At 33.3% G+C, this 21,981-nt stretch overlaps 3 protein-coding genes across 17 annotated transcripts in view; 2 read left to right on the forward strand and 1 right to left on the reverse strand.

Moving 5' to 3' along the window:
* Positions 1-539: 539 nt before the first annotated feature.
* Positions 540-2,270, reverse strand: LOC130900173 (40S ribosomal protein S8). The gene is made up of 4 exons (XM_057810582.1): positions 2,049-2,270; positions 1,327-1,709; positions 1,023-1,152; positions 540-688 (listed from the first exon to the last, which is right to left on the reverse strand). Exons 1-4 carry the CDS (start codon positions 2,050-2,052, stop codon positions 579-581), a joined length of 627 nt encoding a protein of 208 aa, XP_057666565.1. The 5' UTR covers positions 2,053-2,270; the 3' UTR covers positions 540-578.
* LOC130900172 (pre-mRNA 3'-end-processing factor FIP1) lies at positions 2,201-5,934 on the forward strand. Of its 2 annotated transcripts, none has more exons than XM_057810580.1 (7): positions 2,201-2,564; positions 2,620-3,095; positions 3,246-3,361; positions 4,336-4,403; positions 4,498-4,660; positions 5,369-5,594; positions 5,673-5,934. In XM_057810580.1, exons 1-7 carry the CDS (start codon positions 2,409-2,411, stop codon positions 5,788-5,790), a joined length of 1,323 nt encoding a protein of 440 aa, XP_057666563.1. In that variant the 5' UTR covers positions 2,201-2,408; the 3' UTR covers positions 5,791-5,934. The 2 variants fall into 2 exon arrangements, with proteins under 2 accessions (XP_057666563.1, XP_057666564.1); XM_057810581.1 differs by having other exon boundaries at positions 3,246-3,349.
* An 847-nt stretch (positions 5,935-6,781) lies between these two features.
* The window catches only part of LOC130900174 (TLD domain-containing protein 2), a 200,327-nt gene continuing 185,127 nt past the window's right edge, over positions 6,782-21,981 (forward strand). For 5 of the 14 annotated variants that reach the window (XM_057810587.1, XM_057810589.1, XM_057810607.1 and 2 more), the window contains exon 1: positions 6,804-7,148. Coding sequence is in view for 7 of the 14 variants with exons in the window: in XM_057810607.1 (XP_057666590.1) it covers positions 7,147-7,148 (2 nt within the window). In the remaining 7 variants the exon portion in view is untranslated. Of the gene's footprint in view, positions 7,149-16,615; positions 16,802-21,981 lie in introns of those variants that run through there. The other 9 variants (XM_057810588.1, XM_057810603.1, XM_057810604.1 and 6 more) reach the window with 5 other exon arrangements.

Below are 21,981 nucleotides of genomic sequence, written 5' to 3' on the forward strand. Positions count from 1 at the left end.
TAATGCTTTTATAAAGGTAATGAGCACACAATTATAATGCCAAGATAAACACTATCGCAATTTTTCTATACCACTGTATTTCTCAAGAACTGTTGTAACTTGCCATTTGATCCTAGAGATCGATAGTTTTTCAATATTTCCAGTCTTTGAACCACGGTAGGTTTTTTGGTATGTTTCATAGAGCATAAGGACGTCCCTTTTGTTCTTGATCGTTTTCTTTAGCAATTATAACGCCTTGTTTTGGAAACCACTTCCTTGGAGTTTCTTCCATGATTGGCCCTTCTCAAAGATATGTTATATGGACAAACATGACAGCCAGTCGGCCCGCTCTACCCTCTAGTACCAAATCTACAAACTACTTCCATCTGACAGACAGATGCTCCTTTTGAAGGGTTAATGTAATAAATAGTTTCTATATGTTTTTATTGTTCAACTCATTTCTCTACTTCTGCTAAAGTTGAAATTCATCTTCCTAGAAAATGGTTATTTCTCCAAAAACATTTTAATGTAATTAAAGGAAAGAGTAAAAAAACTTGATACATGTTTGTTAAGTTTTATTGTCTCACCTATAAAAACATTTATTTAGCTTTCTTAGACTTAATTTTACGGATGTAGAATTCAAGTTCTTTTCCTTCCAATATGTAACCATCTGCTCTTCCACATTGACCGGGTCTTGATGCTAAGCAAGCTGAATAAAAAAAAATCATTTAACTCATTTGAAAAAATATATATAATTCACAGTTTAACAATTTTAGGGATCAGAGTAACTATGACAAGCAGATCATTGTCGCACAAGGTTTATTCAAAACAAATAAAACTTTGAAATGTGAACTCGCTTTTGTTTTATCATCATTAAAAATCTTGAAAATATATCAATATAGGATGTTATGTTTCTATTTTAAATCTGTTACAAAAAATAAATTGTACAAAATCCTAATTGTTATTAAAGTATAAATTTTATATTGGACAATTTACTAAGTGGAATGAAATTTTAAAATCTACAAATATAAAAATCTACTTACCTAACAATCTACCAGTTTGGAACTGTTCTTCAAGAGCAGGTTCCACCTTTGCTGTCTTTTGCCTAATTTCATATTTTTTCTGTACTTTTTTACTACGTTTTTTATTGAAAATACCTTCTTCTTCGGCAGTCTAAAAATAAAACATGTGAGTTAAAAACAATGATGAATAATTTCAAGTTATCATAAAAATTCAAAAATCAGTTGAAAATGGCCTAATTTCCAATCATTTTTATCATATGACACGCATAGAATAACATCATTTAATTTATTTATAAAATAAAACTGAATAATTATTATTACTTACCAACTTTGCTCCCTTCTTTCGCCCTAAAGGTAGAATATAGTGATTTTCATACCACTGTCTGAATGGAGTGGCATCAACAACCACAATTGCATTTTTTACCAAAGTCTTGGTACGTACCAGTTCATTATTACTGGCATTGTAAACAACATCTATAATACGAGTTTTACGAGCAGTACCTTCACTACCCCATGCAAAATTACCGGTATCTAATCTTAGGGCACGGTATTTCAAATTACCCCCTCGCGTACGGACATAGTGGATTCTGCGAGGTCCTAACTTTGTGTTAGCAGCTGGACGTCCTAATTCAAACTTCCTCTTCTTACGGAGGGGCTTTCTTTTACCTCCGGTAGCTCTCCGTTTATGCCAATGATCTCGGCTGATACCTAAAAAATTCCTAGTGTAGAGTAAATAAAATTCTCCGAAAACGTTCGAAAATTATAAAAAACATATAATTCAGATCGCTGTGGGATGGTTTGAGTCGTCAGCACAACACATCGGATAAAATATAATATAGATATCATCATGAAAATATGTTTATAAGAACTTCAAAAAATTTGGTTATGTTTTGGGACAACACTTTTCTTAATCAAAAAAGACAAAAACATGAAAACTATTTAAGAAAACTTTTTCAGGGATAATGTAATTACTATAATTTATAAAAATAAATATAGAACTCACTACGATGCACTAGATTCAAATAAAAATTGTTTCACTGAACTTACCCATTCTATACGAATAAACTAAAGGACTAGAAGGAAGTTATCAACAGAGTACGTCAAATCAAGTAACGTCAAATAAGGGTTTCCGGTAATTCTACTTTACCGATCGTCACCAGTATAGCCAATCTCCAAGTTGAAATAAAAGATTTTCCCCTAGATATTTAAAATGTTTTGTCTGGAGAATATTGATTTCTTAAAATATTTCGAGTTTTTGTCACAAATATGAGATTATTTTATTATAATAGTAAAAAATTGTGAAAATACAAAATTAATTTTTTTTAGTTTCACCAGGGGTAATTTTAAAAACGATTGTCACATTGTGAAAAATGTAAATATTAGTCAACGTCAAATATTATATTAAAAATGGCGGATGAATTAGAAGATGATCAATGGTTATACGGTGAAACACCAGATTTAAATATTGAAGAAGCTTCTAAAGACCCACCAATCTCTGAACCTGTTGAAACTGAGGAAAATGGAGTACAAGAGGAACAACAAAAAGAGTCTGAACAACAAGAAGTATATTTTTGGTGTTTCTAAGTTTGTTTGAAACATAACCTATGTTTTATTTTAGCCTCAAACAGAAGAAGCTCCGGTAGCAGATGAAGAAGTGGACACTAATGAACCGGAAGAGAAAGAAATTGAAGAGCCGAGCCAGGATGGTATGGAAGACGGCGAAGTACAACAAAACGGAGAGGATAGCGAAAAAGATCTCGAAGATGATGATAGTGACGATGACGTTAACGTAGTTATAGGGGATATTAAAACAACAGCACCTTCGTATACACCTTTAAATATTAAAAGAGGTGGCTTACTTACTTCTGTAAGTGACAAAACTAAACAAATTCAACAACCACAACAGCAGCCTGGAAAATTTACAGTAGAAGAGTTTGAGCAGATTGGTACCATAAATGGGGTACTAAGTTCAGAATTTAACTTGGATAGTTTAGAAGATAAACCTTGGAAAAAACCTGGTGCAGATATTACTGATTATTTTAATTATGGGTTCAATGAGGATACATGGAGAGCTTATTGTGAAAGGCAGAAAAGGTAGAAATTGTTGAATTTATATAGGTTTTTACAAATTTTTCATTTTATAAACACATTTCCACAATTCTAGTTTTTCGGTATTTAGAATAAAGAAAAAATTATCAATTTGTGATATATTAGTAGTAAGAATAATCAAATGTTTTTGTATAGAATGAGAGTGAATGAATCGGGAGTTGGTATAATGTCTATGAATATGATGGGAGCAATGCCAAGAGGACCAGTCCCTATTATGAACGATAATAGTAAATATACAGGTAATTTCTTAGGTATGTATGAAATATTAACAGCTCTAGTCCACATTCCTGCTATTGCGTAACAAAGACCATACAAGTATTCATTTAAATACTATACTACAACTTTTTACTTAGAACTTTAAATAAGTTTTTCATGATGATTTATCTTAATTTTTGGTATATTTTGATAGAAAATCAGTTGTAAATGACAGGGAAAGGTCAAAACTGATTTTCTATCAAAAGAGACTTAACATCAAGATAAATCATAATAAATTTCAATCGTGTTTCTTCTAAACACTTCACTTATTGATAATTTGCATTGCTTTGGAATCTTCTTATACTTCCTTAGCCATTTCTTCATCTCTGAAAAGCAATGACATCGTTTATTTTCCTTTTCCCTTCTCATATGAGCCGCTCTGGTTTCTCCAAGTGTTCTTCTAAGGATTAATATATTAGTAGCCATGTACTCAATGTTATCATGCCACTGACTTTTTTGTATGGTGAAACAAATTACCAATCTCTGGCTTATTTTTGTGGTCTTTCAGAGGAATATGATTGGTTCTGTCTTTTATAATTTATAACAGTTCCTCAGATGTTCCTTCATATTGGGAAAGTAATGGCAACATATGAGAAGTTGATCTTAGTGATAATTCAACTCAAATTTTTTCTATAACATGAGGCTAACCTCCATTTTCATTGCAATTAAGAGTATTTATCCATATATCTAGTGATGAAACAGTTTGATTCTTCTATTCAAATTTTATTGAATACTAATTTTGATTATACCATGCTCAAGTTTCAGAATTCCAAAATGGCATAGGTGGACTTTGGTCAAAACCAAAAAGTCAACAAGGCACCTGTTGTCTCATTTATAAATGATATTATTGTATAGTTAGTTGCTTTCTGTATTATTAATTACTAAAAATTCTTCTATATCTTGGTGCTAATTATAATCAATTAAGTAAGCGTTACGTTGTGATCTATATAGGAACATTTACATATTTCAGGAAACAATCAAAGGATGCAACAACCTATGAATAAAGGTGATCAACTACCCAAAGTTAATACAATTCAGGTGAGATTATTTTCACTTTTTTTAGCAATTTTTTGTTTGAATATTTTCTTCTAATACACACGCTTTGTAAACACCTTTTGGGTTAAAATTTTAGGTAATGACTGCCGACAGAAGAGAATATAGTAGAAAACCGGGTTTTCCTGATATGACTGTTCCTCCACCTGGAAATTTCGAAACATTTCAACCAGAATATGGGTTCAACCCTGAACCGGAACCATTCTATGGTGGTTATGAACCAACGCAAGATTCACAATGGGGTAATTCTATATTTATTCTAATGTGGTGGTTTTCATTTAATTTAACTAACATACTGAATTTTGAGAGCATCAACTGTAATATATATACAAGGCTATACATTCTATTGAGAATTGTAGCCACTCAAATTGAGCTCTTTTGACCTTATATTTTTGTGGGTGTATATTTTATTCCATTTCTTCTTATCCTGCATCTGTTTGTTCCACTCATGTACTCCCAGATTTTGCATATCTTGCACAATTTGATCTTTTTCCATTCTGTAATGTTCCTTGTATCCTGCCATTTTTCAATACTTTTATTATGTCTGTACCGGTGTATTCTTTTTGTTGTAATTATATTTACTATATCCTCATTTTCTAACATACTTTTAATTTCATGGTTCATAAGTCTCTATATGCATCATGTCCAACTTTCACTGAACCACAAAATTTCCTAATTATTCTCTCGTATATCCTTAGTTGTTCTTTGTCCATATTTGTTAGTCTTATAGTTTCAGCGGCATTTGGAACCACCAATGTAATCATTTTGATAAATCATTTATTTCCATTATTTTTATATTTGCAATTTGTTGTACAAATATCGAAACAAAATATAAGCTCACATTTAATCCTCTTCCAATTTCTTTTAAGAGCAATTTTTCCAAATTACAGTTATGTGTTAAAATGACTGCCTCATCAAGTATTTGAAATCAATCTCAGGTATATTTTCAGGTAACGAGCCACCTCCTGGTTGGGCACCCACAGAATTAAAAACTTTAACAGGCCCTCCTCCTATGGGACCTCCTCCTATGCATATGGGTCCACCACCTGGTATGGGCGTTAGATCTCCAAGTAGCAGACGTGATGGTAGTCCTCATAAAGAAAGAGATCGTGAAAGAGAATCTAGAACTCGATCAGAAAAATCTAAAGATAGGGAAAGAGATAGAGAACGCGAAAGGTATCTATTTTGTAAAAATAATCTAATGTCTATAATTGCCTTCAATTTGTTGATTCAAAATTTTGTATACTTTTTTAGATCCCATAGAAGAGACAGATCAAGGAGTAGGTCTAGAAGGCATAGATCTCGATCAAGGAGTCCTAGTCATAGGTCTCATAGGAAGAAGAAGTCTAAGAGACATGACGATAGTGAATAAGATATACCTAGAGGTTAAGTTATTTCAATTATAATTAGGAACATATGAATTGTGTTTGTAAACCATTTTTAATTGTATTTTTTCAATTTCCATGATTTATAAAAGATAATAAAGTATACTGAAATGTATTCTTTTCGTTGATAATTAAACGAGTTTTATTGAAAACCTTGAAACCTATCGGACAAATCCTCAACGACATATTTTGAAGGGTATATTGAGGGAGTCAGAGATTATTTGATTTTCGAGCAAAACGGGTGAAAAAAAAATATAAGATAATCAATGAATGTGACATGAACGAAGAAAAGCTAGCTCGTATTAGAACATCATTAAAACCCATTCTTTCTAAGAAAGCTTTAAGAAATAATGAAAAGAAAACTATATATTATACTGGTTTAAATTACTGCGCAGTTGTTGAAATTGTTGGTTTACTGGAGCCATGCATAGTAATTCATTCTCACAGGCCAAGAGCAGATATTGCTAACATAACTTTTAAATCTGGATAACCAGGATATAGATTAGGGATATCAACACAAAAAATAACAAATTTTGTTGAAACAATAAATAATGTCTTTTAAAAATAAATAACACTAAAAAAGAAGCAAACTCAGTATTCACAATAGTGTTAAGATTTAAAAAAAATATAAAACCACTTTTTTTTTATTCAAAGGAAATTTTAATGGTTCAATTTACATTGTTTATTAGCTATTTATTTCGTGTGTACCTAACTAATTATTTTCAGACCGTATAATTTTATTACGACTAGTGTTTTATATCATTCACAATAAAGCAACTTTTTAAGTAATATCTGTTTGGTGAAGTTCAAGTTTTTTAAAATCGGGCTACAGTGAAGTTGACTTAAGCAGTATAATAATTTATTGTAGTAGATGCTCAAAAACACCCCGTATTGGTTTCATGGACATCAAGGCTACCTAAAAATTAATCGATGAAGCCTTTGCGCAAGCTCATAATAAGGAGATGGAACTGGAAGTCTACTGTCACTGTCAAAACCTAACAGAAGTTGTATACGTCCGCGAAAGCTCGAGAATTCTTATAAAATATTGATTATTTTTTAGCTCGGAAACTGTGATTGTCAGATAAAATCTAAACATAAAACGATTTTCGAGTTTTTTCATACAATTTTGTGCAAGAACTATAATGTAAAACGAGTTGTCATAAAAACCTAACCTGCTTTTTAGTAGTCGGCATTTACTAACAATGCATGTTTTTGTTGGTTATTTGTTGTTTTAAACTTCCGTGTTGTGTCTATTGCATTCAGTTTATTTTTCGGTATATTGTGCTTTATCGGGTAATGGAAGTGAATCGTTTTTCTCAGAAGAATTAATAGAAACATTTGCAATGTAAGTAATTTTGCAATACTCATTTTTTTGCATTTCTGCAGCAAAAATAATAATATTTACATAAAACGATCACTCGAATTATCTCAAGAATGCGTAGATTACTTTTTAATTAATACATATAGGATAATTTGTTTACGATTTTCATGAAAACTGAATAATATTCGTGAAATGATTTAATATTATTAAATTTAAGATTAAAGTTTAAATATAAAGTTGTATGCACAGCTGGTAAGGTCAAGGCCAATAGGGGAGGGCGGATGCCCTAAGAGGATATTAGTAACCTTCATTGCGACATTAATCACTAAACCCTTAGAAATTCTCTGTAATCTGTTTGCTGTAGAAATGTCCAACGTAGTCATGAATAATATGTTTAAATTAATGGTGTATTCATTGATTTTCCTTCGAAACTACTATTTTGTACGATGTTGGGTTACTTATATTTTCGTTCATAGTACGACCAGTAGTTTATGAAATTTAGTTATTATTAATTCCCAACGAATTAATTTTAGTAAATCGAGGTTAATTTTATTTGTATATCTGTATAAACATTAAGTAAAGTTCCAATTCCAACTCGTGATAAGTAGAAGACTGATACACGTATATGATACACATTGGGTACAAATCCGTTTCAATTTCCTCTATAGTTTGATAACGCACTCAGTTTTTTTAACTGTCTAACAAACCATGTCTTGTTTAGATCATTTTACAAGGTGTCCTAGCGAAAAGTAACCATCGTAAATGAATGTTTGCGAAGAATTTTAGAAAATTTTGCGATGTACACCTTAGCACGTTTAGATCTGAGTTAAGTAATAAGGATTTATCCAAAAGTATTTAAAGTACTTGAATAGTGATGAAAATAAGTAAAATTTTGTTTAAATCACTCGACGCCTGATTTTAAACGAATTTAAAATCAAATGTTTTCCAATCGTCATGTTTACTCCCAAGCTCGCATTACAATTTGTATGTTTGGGTTATGTACTTTTTTACAATTATTAAAATAACAAGTAACACAATATTTAATACATGAATTTGCGCGTGATACATATGAGATCATCGTTAAATAAATAATTGATTAATGGGTATAAAATATTTAGTGGTCAGTCATTAATTTGAAGAACTTTCGGGATTTCTTTTAATTAATTTTTAGAAATATATAAAAAAATTCAATTAGACTTTAATTGAAGTACGAGGAATCTTTATTTCGACTATTTCCCTCGAATATCTACAGTAGAATCAACATTATCGAAAAGGAGAAATATTTTTGTCTGTCTGTATATTTTTCGTTGATATTTAGGCCTTATAAACACATTTAGAACTAATTAATGACGCGATTTATTATCTAGACCCCGTTGAGTCACTACCAATGCTATTTTTCAATGCAACATAACAGTCGGCGCTACTAATTAATAACCTAATTAAGTGGTAAAAAGGTTAGAACATCGTCACTAATTATATATAAAATAATGTTTTGTTTCGTTATTAAGTTGGAAACATTTCAGATAACCCTCGTCTACTATTATGTACCCAGATTACTTTCCCAATTTTCCCTGTATCTCGACAAAGCTGCCACCGTTTGCCACGTTTTTGGATCGATTGATCCTTGTTATATTTTATGTATACTCTAATTCGCGAAAAAGAAGTTTCGAAAGGTGAAAACTGAGAATGAAGACATCAACTATTCATATATATATAGAGAGAGAGATAAGTCCATCAAAATTTTATTACCTAACGTAGTTTATAACATTCTTGACAACTTCAAGGGCGAAAAAAAAATCTATGACCGTACAAAGTATTTTAAAAGTTGATTTGCAAATGAGATGAGTGTGTACCAAATTTGTTTTAAAGCTGATGAGGAAGGAAAATTTCAAATTCGTAAGATCGTCGTGTTATTTTTGAATAGTTTTCTTTTAGGAGCAATTTTACAACTTAGGGTAAAACTGGAGATTAATATCAAGCTTAAATTATAGATTAAACTCTAGCTTATACCAAGGTCAGTTGTTATACTCGCGAAAATATACCCCAACTTTTCCAAGAGAAAAAAAATCCTCTTGGTTGGTGGGTTTTAGATTTAGATTAAACAAAATGTTTGTACAAGTTTAATTTAATCGTTACTGTGAAATATTTCACTCCTTAACTCAGCCTCCAGCTTTTTGAATAAAAAACGTTCGAACGGGACCAGATCAGTGCTATTTGGTGGGTGTTTAATCTCTGTGAAGCCACATTCGTGTACAGTAGCCTTGGAAAGCGAAGCAGTGTGGACTGGAGCATTGTCATGAAGCAGAATCGTCACCGTACCAAGGAACGAACCTTATATTTATATAGAAGCTTTCATGATTTTACGCTCCCTTGGATCTCGATTGAGTTTGAGTTAATTTTAAATTGACCCAATTATAATTGTTATTGTTTTTCTAAAAAAACATTGAATTGCATCAACGTTTCATCAGCAATTTAATATTCTGCTGATACTAATAAAACCCGGATATTATTTTTTTTACGTTGCATTCTTTTATTACATCGTAATGCAATTTCAATTTGTACGAGGATGGTCCCAGAAATACCTTGCCTGACCTGAAGATGAAGGAAGTTGCTTGAAAAATATGAAAGCTGAACTAGATTCTACTCTGAGTGAGACTGTTCTTTGATTATCAACTGTAAAATATTGGGTTGAAGAGTTTGAGTGAGGCCGTACGATCTGCGAAGACCAGCATCGCAGTGGTCGATCAAATGTTGAAGAAAATCTGGATAATCGTCGATTGGAAGTGTGCGAGCTAGCAGACATAGTAGGCATCGCATATTAACTAAAAATTTGGACAGGAGAAAACTGTGTGCAAGATGGGTGCAGCGTTTGCTTATAATGAAACAAAAACAGCGTCGTGAAGATGTTTCCATCGAGTGTTTGGCAATGTTTCACATAAATAAAGCCAAAAGCAAAGAACGTTCCGTCTATAGGCAAGTTATTGCGTTGGTTTTTTGGGATACGATGACTATCTTGAAAAAATATTATCTACGGCGATTATTATGCAAAAACGGCCGCCAGTGGCTAAGAAGAAAGTGTTGTTTCATCAAGACAATGCACCAACTTACACATCGGTTTATTCCCAATGACCAAAATTAATAAATTAAAGTTTTAATTGCTACCTCATGCACCCTATTCGCCTGATTTAACCCTCTCGGATTATTGTCTTTAAAAAATGGCTCCGTGGCTAAAGATTCTGGAAGTTAATGGCTTTTTTAAAGAGTTTGACGATTTCTATTATAAAAAGGATCTCGAATTTATTGAACATCGCTGAGAAAAGTGTATGGAGCTAAAAAGAGTATACGTTGAAAAATAAATATATTTTTTCTGAAAATTTTTGTGTTTTCTTTGTTGAACTATCCTCGTACATCGAAACGCAATTTTTTACCTGTACTTTGAAACTAATTTTCTATCAAAAGCGACCTAGAACCCCAAGTCCAATATATTTATCCTGAAAAACATATGAAAAAAAAGTCGGAGAAATTAATTTGTATGGACTATTTATACCAAACCGTATTTGTTTATATTCCTCTCGGTTTATTTTTTTTTAGCGATTTGTCAGAGAAAAACATCCCGATTCTTTGTATTACTATATATTTTGCTGAGTTTGTTAGAAACGTTTTCATGGCCAACGATATGAAAAATTATTTTTGTTAACATGATTTTTTATTGTGCAACATTTATGTACATACGATTATTGAAAGTTTTATGCTTAAAAATGCGCAAAAGTAGATTTCGCAACGTCCTCTTAATTATAAAATGACTCATCGATGCAATGAGAGTATACAGAGTGAGTATGTGACGTCAAAATAATGCTGTGACAATAAATGTTCAAAGTGGGCACCTTGTACTTCTACACACTCCCGGAGTCTACGGGAGTCTTTCTTTGAACTTGCATGACCTTTTCAAGACTCTTTTAAGATATCCCCCCCCCAAAAAATGAATCAATTGTACTTAACTCAGGGAAACGTGGTGGCCATGCAATTGGACCTCCTCGAACAATCCACCTATTAGGAAAAACGTTATTTTTTACATCATTTAGTAAGTGGGAAGGGGCTCCATGTGCATTTTGGAGAAAGTATCACTGACCAATTAGGTTATTATCAAAAAAATATGGATCTACTAAATTATTACTCACTTTTCCTGCCCACAAATCAACACAAAATCGATGTTTCTTTGTTTGAATTGTATCGTGTGGATTTTCATCCGCCCATAAATGTAAATTATGGGAATTACTAAAACCGTCTCGTGTGAAACCAGCTTTATCAGTAAACGATAGTTTTACAACAAATGTATTATCAACTCGTTTTTCTAGAAACCAACGTGCGTAGGCCAGTTTTGCTGGATAATCCTCTACTTCCAAGGCATGCACTTCCTGGATGTGAAAGGGACAAAGAAGTTGCTCCTGGAGAATCCTATGAATAGCTGTCGTTTATACGTTTATACGGGTTCTTATGCAGCAATTAACCAGGATAACCTCAATTAATTATTACACTGTACACAGTGGGACAACCAAGTTATCGTCTTCAGAGACTCAGCTTCTTTGTATTAACCGTTATCGTATATATTTCCACCTCTATATCCATCCAAGATTCTTTTTATATGACCATCTCTAGTATCTCTAGCAATCCGACGACTGTTCCTAATCTCTACCCCGGGGAAACTTTAATTGGGTGTTAAATTTTCGATGTAATTTTGAGAATTGCAAGTTGATTATGTGAATCATTTATTTGAAGAGATAAGTACGTCGTTGAAAGGGTTTCTTTTGAGGAGATTCCGTTTTCCTTTTTCCGTAAACAGGCCTTTTATTTTGCAATAGATAGACAGGGCTGGACTTATTATATTTTTACTTCAGTTTCATTTTATTTTTGATGATAAACGATATAAAGCGATATTTTCGATAACCGTGGTAAATGCCATTCGGTTTGTTACGTTTTTCTTCAAACATTTTGTATATTAAATTCCAGTTATCCTTATCGATTTCTTTTTTTGTTTTAATCAAATTTTGTATACTAGTTTTCATGTAAATTCGTATTTTCTACTACAGATTCCTGTTTGGTTATATTTTAAAAAAATATTGAGCTCCTTTTTTTTACATCTGTTCTACCTACTCGTTCCTTCTTTAATAATTTCCATCTGTGTTTTCGTTTCACTCCTGAGACATGTGTTTTTCCGCAATTCTACAGCTGCCAGGTGAAACCAAAAAATAAAGAAGGGAACGGAAACACAGTTGAAAATTACTAAAGAAGGTAGCTAGAGGACGATTTAGCAACGACACTGGAGTCTTATTGAATTCTTCGAAGAGGGTGGGAGAGATAACAAATTAATGTCTCGAATCATAGAATAAATGAAACGGAAGTGACAACTGTGCCACAATAAATAAAAAAAGGAATAATCAAAATAAAAAACTTAAACAAACCGAATAGGATGTTTCAATTTGTTGGATTTGAAAATTTTTCGGCTGTATTCGATGCATGCTTCAGTTTAGTCCATATTTCTCGACATTATTAAGCTACTGGAAGCGTTAGATCTGTTCAAGTTGTTCAGGACATTTTTGAAAATTGAAACATTGCGAATTCTCTAAGGAAAAACAATAAAAGAAAGGTAGTAAAGTGTGCCAACCGATCCAACAATCCATCGTTTCAGTACATATTTTACAAAAATGATTTTTTTGATACAATTTTTTTCCATGAATCTCCACTGATTGTAGATAGACCAATGGGAGGTAAAACCACATAAAAGATCCGGTATAGATATGCCATGGAGGTAATATATTTTGGAGTAAAAAAAAATTTAAGGCTTTACCAAGTTGTTTTAGGTTAGTTCTACTTTTAGAGAAAATTTTTGAGCTAGGACTGCACACACACAGTGCGAGTTTGGCGACTGTTTTCGGAATAAATTTATTTTTGCGCAAATTTCGAGTGAAATAATTTCTGAGCTAGTAAAGCATTTTCGAGCTATCGAGATTAAGATCATTATCGTTTCAAGATTGTTCTCTTCATTTTTAGAATATTGCTTTCGAAAAGAAATTTTTGCGAAAATTGTAATTATTCAACTAATATCTCAGTACCACCTCAATTTCGAAAAATTGCTATTACATGAGTTGTTCTGAATTTTCTAGATTTTAGCTGTTGTTCTTAGGATTTGTTCTACTTTGTTCCAGAACAGCATATGGTTAAGAACGAAACTTCTAGAGAAAATTGCCAAAACATACGATTTTTGAGCTGGGATCGCATTTTAGATATATCGTAGTTGTTTGGGGTTGTTATAGGTTTGTTCAGATTTATTCTATATTATTTCAAAGCATGGCGTTTGAAAAAAATATATTTTTCTCAAATTTCCTCGAAAGCTATATTCTAAAACAAATGAGAACAAACTTGAAACAATTTAGGACAATGATCATAATATTGATAGCTGGAAAATGCGGGGCTAGCTCAGAAATTGTTTAATCTTTTCTTTTTACAATTTTTCCTGAAAGTTTTGTTCTCAATCCTATGCCGTTGTGAAATAAGGTGGAACAAAGCTAGAACAACCTGAGATAACCTTTTTGGGGGTGGAATATGTAATAAAATTATAGCATGAAACAATTATATTTATCTTAAGATTTGTTAAATTGCAAATCCAAAACTAAATGCGAAATTTCGTATTCATTTGAATTGATTTATAATAGTTAAAAAGTAGATTAAATGAACATTTAGGAGAAATTCTCTCCAGTTTATTTTATCTAATAGCCTCCTGGGTAATCAATTAGAGAAAGAGCAGCGAGCTAAGACGTTTCGGCTTCTGTAAATATCCGATCGTGATTATTTCAATGAGTTCTAAATTGGATATTGTTGGACACAAACATTTTCTGATAAATTGTTTGTTGTGCGTAAAGGGAATAATCTGTTGAAAGTATAAACAGAAGCTGTAATTTGATTTTGTTATTCTGTTTTTAATCTTGGTAAATATTGATGAGAATTCTAAACAAATAAATAAGTTTATTTCGAGAAGAATTAGTGGGATCGATTTAAAATGTGTGGGTTTAGTTTCAAGAGATTTAGATAAGTTGGTGGGATCGTATTTGTCGCATTTCAGATAAAAAAATTTGATGATATTATTCCGTCAGCAGTTTGATGTAAATTAAATTATCATAATTGGATGACTAGTAAACAAATGCACATCATATTGTTGTTGCATATAACTAAAATATTAATATTTCCTGCTTACTTTGTGAATTATTAACCGACAGAAAAACCATACACAGTAGGACAATAAAATGTTAAATTTACGTAAAATATTTTACGTTAATAGAGTCCAATAAACAATAAAATAAATCTTCGATATTCAATCTATTTTTACTCAAAAGAATTATATATTGTATAAATTGTGATACAAAATACATTGGTTATTCTAAGAGGACATTCACCAATCGGATAACCTCACACAAGTGAAAGCAAATCATATCCTGACAGATGTTCGTTGGCCGTACACGTTTTCTATGAAGGTCTTTCTATGGTTTATGAATCTGCCAAAGTTTCGACAATTGGAAACAACTAGAAACTACGCCTGATTTTAGGGACAACGTATATTGCTCAAAATGATAATTGAAACTGTTTGAAATAACCTTAGTGTATTTTTTAGAGTTTGAAAAAACAAATTGTATGAAACTTCAACGATATTCGTAACAACATGACATATCAAAATTCAATATCATTCGTAACAACCTAAACTAACATAACTTTCAATTGGATGGATATCAATTTCAAAAAACTATTGAATAACAACGAAAGTCATCACTGAATAAGTTCTCCAAGAGCAGTACAATCTACTCTAACTTCTCGATGTCGTGCTTGTAGAAGGATTTGTCTTTTGCCTCAAAATAGGCCTCAGTTTCTACATTTGAACTGATTTTTTTACCGGCGAGAATTTTTGTGAGATCGGAGAATAGCCAGTAGTCACTGGGAGCCAGATCTGCACTATACGGTGGATGAGAAAGCAATTCGAAGTGTAATTCATTCAATTTAGCCATCGACTTGTGAATCGGTGTATTGTCTTGGTGCAACAGTGGTTTCTTCTTCGACATATGATGCCGCTTTTCCTTGATTTTTGCATTTAAACGATCCAACAACTCTATGTAGTATTCGCTATTGATTGTCTTTCCTTTTTTGGAGTTAGTCGATGAACAATATTTCACGCACATCCCAAAATACTGATGCCATAACCTTTCTCCTGACTGTTGTGCCTTCGGATGCTTTGGACGGGGTTAACCTGCTGCAGTTCACTTAGATGATGATCGTTTTCATTCCGGATTGAAGCGATGGATCCATGTTCCATCTATTGTCACATATCGAAGCAAAGCATCTGATTTATTACGTGAAACATAACCAAATACTGCTTTGAATCATCAATACGTTGTTGTTTTTGATCTACTGTGAGTAAATGCGACACCCACTTTGAAAGAAGCTTTCTCATGGGCATAATTGTAAACACATTGCCTTCTGATATCTTCACGGCCTTCGCGATTAGATATAACCAAATTGTGGACTTTTTTTATGTTTTCTGGACGACCAGAACGTCCACCATCATCAGTGTCTGTAGAGTAGAGTCCGGATAACACTTTTGAAGCCATTGCTGAGCTTGTACAACAAAATCGCTGTCACTGACTAATCCAAATGTCTTAAGATTTTACACATAGTCTTATGATAGTTGGTACTTCATAAACGTCACATGGATTTGACAATGGCAGCGCTATCTGTGTGTCAGTCATACGAATTATTGAGTAATGTATTATTACGTCACACGTTAATGGAGAGGGTGAATGTGTGACTAAGAGTTGGGGGGAGTGAAGGGGGATTAAGTTTTGTAACGTCACTAGTAATTAAATTAGTCGTTTATCGTTTTTAATTAGTCGTTTGTATTTTTGGTTATGTGGGATTTTAATTTGATTAGGTTATTCAATAAAAGTGTAGGTAAAAAACGAAAATAGGCCTTTTCTCTCAATTATTTTCAAATAGATGCATCAATTTAAAAATGTGTAACGTTCTATGAGGAGAGGGGGATTATAAAAATGTGACAACCTATGACAAGAACGTCCTAAAATTCGTGTGACGTAATTTATGGATGTCAATTAATGTTTGTTTTAAAATTCCTTAATATCTTCATGTATAGATATATACCACGTTAGATTTCGACCATAATTTCCGTTCCTGATGATAAATATTTGGAATATATATTAAAAAGGCAATTAGATGTTTGATTGCTACAGTCCCACAATAATAACTTTTCGTATAGCGAAAAGAGTTGTAAGAGTACTCCAAATTATAAATAGATCTAATCATATGATACATCAAAACAATAAACGCAATTAAAATGATATGATCTATAATTTGTGTCAAGGGTATCAGTTCAGAATTATCTTTACAATTCAAAGATCATTTATGTCATAGGTATTAAAGATAGTGATCACCTATACATACTACTTGTTATCAAATCGGTTGATTTAGATGAAATTAAATAGCTATTAATTAATCGTTGTATTGTTAATGTTGTCTTCTAGTGTAACTCTATGGACGTTGACTCTGAAGAAGTCAGGAATAATATTTAATGTTTATTGAGAAACTACGACGAGGAGTAGTTTGAGAAATTGACTGATACGGTAAGTACTAAAACCATATTCACCGATTATCCAATATTCCAGAACATCCACGACCAAACTCTCATTACTCTTGGTATAACAGTATCACTCATCTGGCTTCCATCGCACACTGGAATCGCTGGAAACGAATCTGCAGATCGCCATGCCAAAAAAGCCGCAAAAAATCTTCCTGACATCCCAGTTCAGCTTGCCAATGATCTGAAGACTTAGTTCAAAAACCTCATTCGGGAATCTTCGCGCGATATATGGAACAAGAGTACTACGGCTTTATATAACATCCACCCATCTACTACTCACCTCTCCCTAGACTTTTTGAGTAGGAAAGAAGCTGTGACAATAAGAAGACTCCACGTCAACCATTCAAAACTTGGCTATTGGATTTCGTCAGAAAGTCGTCCTGTCTGCAAAAGTTGTTACGTTACGTTAGGCACATCCTCATTGATACTCCACCGCATGCCAGCAGATTGATATGAAAACCATCCTCAAGGAAACACTTAACTGCCCGACAGAAATGAAAAAAATCCTTAAAGTCACCAAGCACTATTTAACTTTGTATCGTATGATGATGATGATTGTTTTTGAGTGCCAATGACTAGCGCCGATTAAATTTATACGGTAATTCTATTCTTCCTTAAAGGAGCAGAAAATACTGAAAAAAAAAAAAAGAAAAATAACAAAGGATTCTGCCGTATTGCTATGGTTTCGTGAAGCAGAGAGCGGATTTATATTTGTATATTTAAGGGAAGACGTTTTTACGTTTTGTTTCGATTGTACGTAGTTTTTGGCATCATATAGTAAATAGAGTGCGTTCTCAAGAATCTTCATGCACGCGTCAAAATCTCAACAAGTTTTACACAATTTAATTAGTGCAAGTTGTGTGTCTTGAATTCTCAGCGCACTGCGAATATAAAGAAAAATCGAGTGGAATGTTGTGATCGATTTTTAAAGCTAAGTGTTGGGCTAAGAACTAATCGAACGCCCTTCGTATTGCTTCAATTTTCTTATTCGTTTACTATTTAACGGTTAGATGTCGCTCAATTTTTGATAAAGGAATCCTATTCCAAATCGAAAATATTATAAGAAAACATTTGGTTCTGATTTTTGGAAAATGAAACACTGAAAGCGTTTTGAAATACTGTACATGATTTTTCTATCTAAAAGTAATTACCAATAAAGAAAATCGTTTTCTATCTCAAATCTAATGAATCGTTAATATAAATTATAATCTGTTTCTTGTATTCTACACTGCGTTTTGTATTTTATTATAATCCTGACCTTCGTTTTCATTAATTGTATTCAAATGATGATTTTTTTTATATTTTTTCTTTCTTTGAGTAGGTTGATTTATATTTCCTGTTTACTACACATTGTGTAACAACAGTGTAAGAATTTTATACAAGCAACTGCGTAAAACTAATTTGGCTAAAAGATGAAATACGAGGTGTGATAGAAAATTACCTAATTGAGGCAAGTTTGAATCCGTTTTGGCTTTTCAGTTTGCAACTGATTTTTTAACAATGCATCAACATATAGTTCCAATTTAATCAAACAATGATTTCAAGGAATTTTTTTTATCAACAAATAATCTTACGATTAACCTAATAAAGATTCACTTAAGAACTAGACGCTTATGCTAACTATAGAACTGGGTTATAACTGTCACTTGTCGCACATGTTCAAAAGGCTTGGTGCGTTTGAGCCCGCGGAACGTTGTTTATGTGGTTATGTAATCGTTCTTCTTGATATTCAGCAATCTTTTTTATTTATTCTCTGACTGTTTCCTTAGTGGCCATCCATAAATTGTGACACACGTTAAGGGGGTCGGAGGGGTTAGTCGAAGTGTGACATTGTGTGACAAAGGGGTGGGAGTGATCCTAAATCTAAATGTTAAAATACGAAAACCTCAAAAACATATACAACTATATCTGTGTAACTATAAAATACCAATTTATCGTTTTCTCAACCACTATTTTGTGATTCTTAACTGACGAAACAATCTTTACTGCTGCTAGACGTGCCAGACAATTTCTTTGTGACGATGATGCTGTATGTTTGGATGAAAAAGATGTTGACACAACTAATGTTTCTGACATTAACAACCCAAACTAAAACGAAGTGACAGCTATGCCAGTTATAATTTAAAAGAATGGATTCAAAGTGCATAGACTCAAGATTTTATCTTTATATCTTCAATTAATATAATTCTTTATTTTGTTGATTGTTTTTTTAATTTAAATGGAAATAAAACTAATTTCAGAACCGCTGTTTTCATTCAATAATATCTAAATGTTATTTGCAAAATATATGACGTGAGACTAGGAAGGGGCAAAAAAATTCGTGTGACGTAATTTATGGATGACTTCTTATGGAGTGCCCGGTATGGATCTTTATTGAGGATATACCACGAGTCGTTCACTATAGCAAGCACAAATACTTTTACTTGTACAGACCCATAGTTCTAAACCACAAGTCCATACCGGTTTGAATATTTTCAATCTTGCCACTTTAGTTTCGTATCTAGATGTAGTCCTAGATATTTGACCTTTATCTTATATGGAATAATTTTATTGTTTAGTCTATTTGATTGTTTTTCTTCTTATAGGTAGATTTTCCCTCATTGATTTTCTAATACACCATTTGTTAGTCCATACATCTATTTTGTTGATTGAATTCTTGACAAGCCCTCCACCGAAACGCTTCCTCGAGGAACCCTTGCTTATAATCAGTCGAAGCTATGAATATTCGTTTTTTTTTTGTTCAACTCTGATTGTACGGTCTTTCAGCTAGGAGTCTATTAGTTGTGCATAATGAGCGGGTAAATATTTTCCGATTTTTAGTAACAAGACCAAAAAGAACAATTGTCGCAAACAAAACCTGATTATCTGGCTCTGAAACACCACGATGGATGGCAATCCAGCGTAATTGCTGAAGGCAGTAATAAGATAGAAATCACTAAACATATTGTAGAAGCCGTAAGATCCTCTCGTGTATCTTCTTCAAACCAACCGCCGCCATTTTTTGAATCTACACTTGCAGCACCAGAAAAGACTTGTCCGTCTGATACGCATAAAATTCAAAATTCTGTATCAAGTACCAATTTTCAAAAGTGTAGTAACTTTAATAAAAAAAATAAATACTGAGTTTTTAAGCGCGAAATGAGACTAGTAACCGGACACTACCATCTAAGACGTCATCTTCAAATCATGGGCATCTCGGATGATCCGGAGTGCCGCTGGTGCATGGAGGAGGACGAAATTGCAGACCACGTTATCTGTGAATGCACTGCACTTATACGGGTTCGCTTTAAACACCTGGTCAAACCCCACAACCTGCCTAACGACATCAAAGGATTCAAGCCAAAGCGCCTGATCGGGTTCTCAAAGGACATCGGACTTTGGTGACATCAAGTGGAGTACGACGGGCCTATCTGGAGACCTATGGAGGCACTGCCATCTAAGACGTCATCTTCAAATCATGGGCATCTCGGATGATCCGGAGTGCCGCTGGTGCATGGAGGAGGACGAAATTGCAGACCACGTTATCTGTGAATGCACTGCACTTATACGGGTTCGCTTTAAACACCTGGTCAAACCCCACAACCTGCCTAACGACATCAAAGGATTCAAGCCAAAGCGCCTGATCGGGTTCTCAAAGGACATCGGACTTTGGTGACATCAAGTGGGGCACGACGGGCCTATCTGGAGACCTATGTGCTCAACAGCCTCACGGTCGCCCACACCTACGAACTATGAACTACCGAGTTTTTCTGTGGTTGTCGGAAAAATATTGTGTACAACACGTGTTGAAAATTCGATTTCACAATCGTTTTCTTAAGCCATTCGCCTACGGTTCGTGGATCAATTCTGCGGACTCGTGTCGAATCTTTCATTTTCAATTGTTTTATACAATATGCTATTATCTAATCATATTATTGGTAAAACTCTTGCGATTAAATATTTCTATTATCGTGAGAATATACCATCTGTAATTTGAATGTAATATTAATAAACGAAAGAACCAAAGTATATGCACTCGACAATTCTCCGAGGGTTTATTTGAACTACAGCTTTTCCGCGAAATTGGAATGACACAGATTCGGAGGGGTATCAATTTTTAAAATGCGCTTATCGATCGATAGACCGCGATGACCTTGAAGGTGTGCCGAGCCGGAGCCTAAACTAGGTCGTTCTAATCAATTCTATCTCCGAAAGTTTTTTCCTGGTTGTTTTCACGTAACACTTTCCACTATTTGGAAAGTATAATAAATCATGGATGAAAGTCTAGACAGTTATTGTTCGTATGAAATGTGAAATGACATAATATTTTCGTAAGTTTTGTTGTAGTTGTACCTAGTTGGTTCATACAGAGGAGTTTAGTCCAATTTTTTACGGTGGACGCTAAAATATAAGATTTCGGTGATAAATGTATTAAGAGCTTTTGAGTTTCCCATCCAAACAATAGCAGAAAAAACTGAGTTGCGAGAATTGTTTATCTTTTCAAGTGCATCCTATTTCTGTTTATAGTTGGTTAGTTTCTGATTTTTATTCTCCATTGAGATCAATATACTTTTGAACCAAATGTCGAAGCATATTTTCCATTCCGATTGGGGTAGCTTCTAAAAATGTGATTTGAACGAATCAACTGCTTCTTCAGCTGTAGAAAAAAACGTCGACCTCGCGATTTATTTTTGATCTGCGGTACTTGTACGGAGGAAGATCCATAAATTTTAACTGTTCAAAAAAGTTTTTGTCTGAACTGACGTGCGAGAACTCGCACTGTCGTATATATAAATATGGTGTATATAGGTGTATCTTTCAGAATTGATCGTTCTACGTTGCTCTAATGGAACCATGGCTCGTCTTGAAAGACCCATACAGTCGTTTGAGTTAGATTTCAGGTTTATATGCATAAATTTATGATTCGTCGCCTATTAAGATTTTTAGAGCACCGCGATTGAGTTTTTTCAACACGAGTGTCAAATTATGCGGTATCAAAAGCGAACAAACCTTTACGACAGCCAAATGTTCATGCAGTGTTGAATGTATGCGAGTGGAATTAATGCCCAAGTGTGCCTCAATCTCACGGGATGTCACATGAGGATCTTGCAATATCAGTTTACCAGAGCATCGATGTTTTCTGGTACAACATCCGATTTTGGACGACCTTGACGATATTAATCC

The sequence above is a fragment of the Diorhabda carinulata genome, chromosome 12 (genome assembly GCF_026250575.1).
Source record: "Diorhabda carinulata isolate Delta chromosome 12, icDioCari1.1, whole genome shotgun sequence".
Classification (NCBI taxonomy): Eukaryota; Metazoa; Arthropoda; class Insecta; order Coleoptera; family Chrysomelidae; genus Diorhabda; species Diorhabda carinulata.